General features: G+C 58.0%; 1 protein-coding gene across 3 annotated transcripts in view; it reads right to left on the bottom strand.

Annotated features, from left to right (window-relative positions):
• Positions 1-1,888: 1,888 nt before the first annotated feature.
• The window catches only part of CD276 (CD276 molecule), a 28,124-nt gene continuing 24,012 nt past the window's right edge, over positions 1,889-6,000 (bottom strand). For all 3 annotated transcript variants that reach the window (XM_076004541.1, XM_020286077.2, XM_020286076.2), the window contains 2 exons: positions 4,745-4,780; positions 1,889-3,360 (listed from right to left, as the gene is read on the bottom strand). In XM_076004541.1, the coding sequence (XP_075860656.1) occupies positions 3,338-3,360; positions 4,745-4,780 (59 nt within the window). In that variant the 3' untranslated portion in view covers positions 1,889-3,337. The remainder of the gene's footprint in view (positions 3,361-4,744; positions 4,781-6,000) is intronic.

Here is a 6,000-nt window from a genome sequence, read left to right as displayed (position 1 = left end):
ACTGCGCTGCACGCCAGCCTCCGAGCTGCTCTCCGAGCGCCCTGCGCTGGGAGGCCGAGGGTCTTGGCTACGCAGCAAACTCTGCTGAGTCTCAGCCTCCATGTCTCAGTTCCAGACTTGGGCTTTGCAACAGGATCCTTGGACACTGCCCGGCTGACACGTCCCAACATCCCACTCAGCGCCGCCTCTGGGACAGAGGGAGGTCAGGTGCCTCTGCTCCTGTGGACAGCACCACTGCTGTCTGTGCGTGTGACAGAACACTCTCACACTCGCGTGGAGAGGCACATGACTCGGGGTCCCCAGCCTCTCACCAACCTCTCTCCTGTCTCCCCTCTCTGGGTGGCGAGCGGTCACATCAGCCAACTGGTCTGCACAACGCTGCTTACAGATGATCCCAGAGGGGAATTCTGGTCACACCTCGAGCCAGGCAAATGAACCCTCGCTCTGTCCCCTCTTTGATATGGATGTGACACCTGCAGGCTACAGCTTGTCGCACTGTGAGAATTATTTCTCCATTAAAATGCAGCAGTTGGCACTGTGCCCAGGAGGGATGGCTAAAAATACTGCTGTCCAGGGCGCTCGGCACCAGAGCGCTTGGTGGCCTTTCTCTCTGCCCCTCACCTCCAGGCAAGCTCCACGCCTGCTGGACCTCCCCCAAGCACTTGAGACCATGTCGCGTTTGAGCCTTGCCCTGCCCTGTCACCAGTTGCCGTGCCTATTTTACAGAGTAGCAAACTGAGGCTCAGACAGCTTGCTCTGGGTCACTGTGTTCAATCTACAAGTCTCCTAGGCAGCAACAGCGCATGGCCCAACTGCAGGGAGGGAAAACAACCCTCCATGTGTGCCCAGCACTTTACAGTTTGCTTCATCCGCCCCTCACAACAATCCTTTGAAGCAAGAGCTATCACTCCTCTGCGCTACCAGTGGGGCTGAGACGACACGCTCACCGGCACACGGGCTGCAAGGGGCAAAGGCGCATCTCCGCGTGAGACTTTCTGTTTGAAACCCCACACGCACCGACGATGGGCCTTCAAGCAAGGTGACCAGTCTCGCTCCTAGCACCATCAACTTTGTAACAAATCCTTCAGTTTGTAAAGAACACCTCATGCTTTTCAGGAGAGGATTCATTACCCCTATTTGTTAATAAAAGATAAGGAAATTAAGGTTCAGAGGATGAAGAACATGGTCACAAGTTAGCAGAAGAGCCAGGATTGAAAGTCAAGAGTCCCAACTCTCAGCCCAGGCCTGTGCAGCCCTGGGATTGACGGCCGGCCCAGCGCTGGGACGATGGCATCTGGGCAAACGGACGCTCCTCGGGCTCCACCTCCTCCAACCTGGCTCTCTGGAAGCCTGTTTCCCTCCTCTCAGGCTTTCTGAGTGGACGTGGTTAAAACCTCAGCCCCATTTTTCATGTAAGAAAGCCAAAGCCCAGAGAAGGGGAGTGCCTGTCCGGGTCACCGGGCAGAACTAAGCCCGGCCTGGTACCCGTCCTGCTGGTAGCCAAGGATAGCGTGCAGCACTCCTTTCCGGCATCAGTTCTTCCTGGGTCTTAGCTCCCAGCCTGTGAAATGGGGACATTAGCAGACCCCTAAACGAGCCCAGGGTTTGAGTCCTCTGAGGCAAAGAAATTGGGTGATGCTTCCAGGAGCGGAAGGAGACCCACACACTAAGCAAAAGGTCTGGCTTTCTGGACAACCAGATTCACTCCACCTAGAGGGAAACTGAGGCCAGCGAGGGGACACAAGGGCCATGGAGACCCAGTGACTTAAGGATGGTGACGAGAGTCGGGAGCCCCAGGCACTCCTGTCCCGGACTGAATTGTCCAGAAGGGGATCCCTCCTGCGCAGCCCCAGGCCCGCCCTGCTCCCAAACACTTGACAGAGGAAAACGCTTTTTACAAAGACATTTATTTTTCCCAAATACACCCCAGTTTATAAAACTCAGAGTCCCACATTTAAATTAGAAACCTCACATCTTCCACTGCTGGGTAGAGAGAGACGCCATCCAGAAGGCGACAGAACGTCACAAGTTCTGCTCTACTGGAGGCTGGGGCTGGCTGGAGGCAAGCCAGGAGGTGTCTGCCCTGGCTCCGAATAGCACCATGGTGGGAGTGGGGGTCCCCCTGGTCCTGGAAGCCCTCCTGGCCCTGCCCCACTCCAGCCAGGGAGAGGCCGAGGCTTCGCCTGTGCTGCTGCTACGCAAGGTGTGGAGGGCCGTGGCCACCTGCTCACACCTGCAGAGACACGCTCTGGAGCCTACCAGATTCCCTACTTGTGGCAAGGGGCGTGTCCCTCTCTCCAGGTTTCTGCCCCCCCACGCTCTGGGTGGGTGGGGCTGAGGTATCCCGGAGGCTGTGGGCACAGCTGGAGCCAGGCAGGAGCTGGTGAACTGCAGGCGGGGCGGCTACTGTGCGGCTGCAGGGGAGATGCTCGAGGAAGCGCCCAACACCTGGCACGTGCTCATGCCCTGTGCTCGCGCAGTACGCGTTAATTAAGTGGACAGACCAAAAGGAAGAAACAAAGGGTCCAACGGTGGGAAAAGCAGAGAGACAGAAGCTAACCCCCAGGGACCCACTGAAGCCCCCCAGAGAAGCAGTGTGACCAGCACACACTTCCCACGGGAGGGCAGGCAGAGAAGAGGGCCTCAGAGGGCACAGCCCGGGGCGCCATGCAGGAGACTGGGCCAGGGGAAGGCCACATGCGCTCCGTGTTCCAGCACGTGCACCTGTGCGTCTCTGTACACCTGTGTGTGTGGCGGGGAGAGGGTCCTGTCTCCACTTGGTGGGGAGGAGGCAGGAGGAGACAGCCCCTGGGCTCTAGGAGATGCTGAGGCTTAGTGCCCCTGTCTGGGCAGACAGGACTTTGTTCAGGGGTGGGGACAGGGCCAAGCAACCATCACCAGTGTATCGGGGCCACTGGCAACACGGCAAGGGGCAACTGTGCATCATGTCCTTGGAGAATAAGGCAGGGGTCAGTCTGAATATTGCATCCTTTGGAGGAAAAAGGCAGTCAGATGGCCGTGCAGCATTGGAGGAATAGGGTGGTCTGTGGTCTGTGCACTGTGTCCCTAAGAATAAGGCAGTAGGGTGATGTATGTAGTGTGTCACTGGAGGAATGAGGTGGTGGGGTGGTCTGTGTGCTGCGTCCCTAAGAAACAAGGCAGCAGGATGACTTGGGAATCGCGTCCACTGAGAAGTAAGGCTGCAGGGTGGCCTGTGTGTCACATCCTTTGGAGAACAAGCACACCTGCCAGAGCGGGACCCATCTGTTGGGGGCAGGGCTCACACCGAGGCCGCAGTGCACCCAGGCAGGAGGCAGCAGCTCCCTGGTCCCTGTGGTCAGACTATTTCTTGTCCATCATCTGCATTTCATGACGAGAAGAAAAAAAGGAGGGGGAGTATTAAATGCCAGAAGCCCAGGCACCAGGTACATAACCCAGGCGGGGAGTGTATGTGACACTGGCCACAGCGGTCCAACAGACAGCCCCTGTGCTGCCACCGCCCTGGAAGCCCAGGCCAAGACCTGGGAGCCAGGCACTGGGCATGACCAGGAAAGCCCGAGGGAGCCCACCCTCCCCTTGCCCACCTCTCTCTCCATCCCACGAGTCCTCCCACCGGCCCCCCACTGGGAGCACTGTTCCCCGCCCCTCTCCCCCCACGGTCTACCCAAGTCACTCTCCAAGGTCTGGCCCAAACCCCTCTTCTAGCAGAAGCCCTTCTCCAGTGTCCCCTCTCCACACTGATTTCCCCGAGATGACGCTGTAGGTAACCTCCTTCCTTGTGGCTTCTTGTCTCCACTTGGAGGGGCACAGCCCTGACCTCATTCCACATCCGAACCTGAATGGAGTCGGGGAGAAGGGCTTGGCCCGCCTCTACCCCACCCAGTCCTGGTCTTTGGGCCTGTCTGACCCCGGGAAAAGAAATCCCCCCACCTGGACACCACCTCTGCAGTCGTCCCCCATGTGGCCAGAGACTGGGGGCCAGGCTGCCCCACAGAGGAGCAGGGTGAGGAAGCCAGCTGCGCTCCCACCGGCGTGGTCTCCGGCAACTCCTCCAAGCCAGGCTGACAGTGTGATCTCCCTCTGCTCAACTCTTCCGATCATTTGGTTCCAAGCAACAGGGAGGAGAACAACTTATTTCCTATATTCCCTAATGTGACTGTTGTTATGATGTGAATACTGATGACTGTTGACACTTACTAACCGCCTACTGTGGGCAGGGGACATGGCTGCCCAGCTGAAATGGCTTTTCAAGCCTCGCCTGGGTCAGGGGTCCTATCACTAGGTTCTGACCAACAGGAGGGTCAGCAGAAGTGACACGCTCTTTCCAGCCAAGCCCTAGGGGGAGACGTGCCCTCCCCTTCCTCCTTCCCACTGCCTCTGCAGGGGGCTGGAAGCTGGAGCAGCCTCCTGGCCCTGGGGCTGGAAGCTTTGAGTTGAAGAGGGCAAAATCCAGGTAACTGGAACCTGGCTCCAGGACATGGTGGCTTTAACATTACCTATGCTCAGACTATTACCGGAGAGAGAAAAACTCCTGCCCTGGTTAAACCTCTGCCAAATTTGGGTCCTATTAGAACAGCTGGGACGTTGGTGACTCGGCCCTCTGCCATCTCACCGGGGGAAGGTGAGGCTGCTCTTCCAGGGAGGGGGCTTCAGGCCACCAGTGAAAGGCAACGCCCACCCGCACCCCGCCTCCTACAGGCGCACCAGCGCACAGGCACACACCCCAAGCAGCACACGTCTTTACCTTCTTTGCTTTCGGAGTGCTTCAGAGGCTGCAGGGCTGCAAAACAGGAAGGAGCATGAGGGGAGGAGCCGTGGAAAGCGGAGGGGCAGAGTGTCAGGCGGGGGAGAAGTGAGGGCCGGAAGGACCAGGACCAAGGGGCAGGAGGAAGAAATTGGCAGGGCAGGGACAACATCACAGCACAGGGAAGGGGCCCTGGGCTGCTATCCCAAGCCCCAGTCCCAAGTCTCAGCTCCACTCTGTGGCTTGTCACTCCTCTCTGGGCCTCAGCTCTCTGCGTCTATAGAGAGCAAACTGCAGGGCGGACGTGCACTGCAGCGGACGTGCACTGAGCCCACGACACACACAAGGTGACGTGAGGCGCTAAGGAGGCTGGCAGATCTGCAGGTACCCCCGGGCGGCTGGGACCACGTGGCGTGGAGATTGACCAAATGTCTAACCCACCCTCTTGTCCCCACACCCTCCCTTCTGCCAACAGCGTCTGCCTCTGAGCATGAAAAATGAGGTCTGATCCCAGAGCTCTCTATGCCTGCCACACTGGGCACCAACAGGCAGAGAATTAATTGGCATAATTTATAGCAGTCCCCAGGTGTCAATCTCCTGTCTGCGGGGGTGGGGAGGAAACTGGTGTCAAATGGAACCATCCCAAATGGCTCATCAGGAACCCACCTCTCCCAGCCCAGGACGCCCTGGAAGGGAAGCCTCCCGTGGCCACGGTAAAGTGCCCGGGCGTCCAGCCCGAGCAGGGCTCCAGGTTTACTGTGCAGTGTCCTTTGCAAACACCTCCCAATCCAGTCACTCGAGAGAACTTCCAAACCGGCCTCTGGTGCCACCAGGGCAGGGTCAGAATGACATTTTACAGACGGGAAATTGAAGCCCAGAGGAACAAAGCACCTTGCCCTGAGTGAAACGGCCTCTAACTAGAACAGGACAGTCTTGGCTGTTTGCCTGATAATAACAGGACTCCAGTGTATCAAGCGCTTACTGGGTGCCAGGTACGGTACCAGGTCCTTTATAGACATGATCACATTTAATTCCACCCAAAGAACCTATGAACCTGCTAGCACGCCCCTTTTATTAATACATAGGAGGAAACTGAGGCCACAGAGGCAAAAGGACTTGCTCGAGGCCAGTTTACATGAGGAGGAGCTAGAACTCAACCCCAGACTGCCGTGTAGCGAGTCCCTGCTCCCACCCCGGGAAGCCATCAGACTCCGCAATGCAGGGTCAACCCGGTGGAGTGGGCCCCGCACAGGTGA

Source organism: Microcebus murinus, chromosome 6 (genome assembly GCF_040939455.1).
Source record: "Microcebus murinus isolate Inina chromosome 6, M.murinus_Inina_mat1.0, whole genome shotgun sequence".
Classification (NCBI taxonomy): Eukaryota; Metazoa; Chordata; class Mammalia; order Primates; family Cheirogaleidae; genus Microcebus; species Microcebus murinus.
This window is presented reverse-complemented; position numbering and strand designations above follow the sequence as displayed.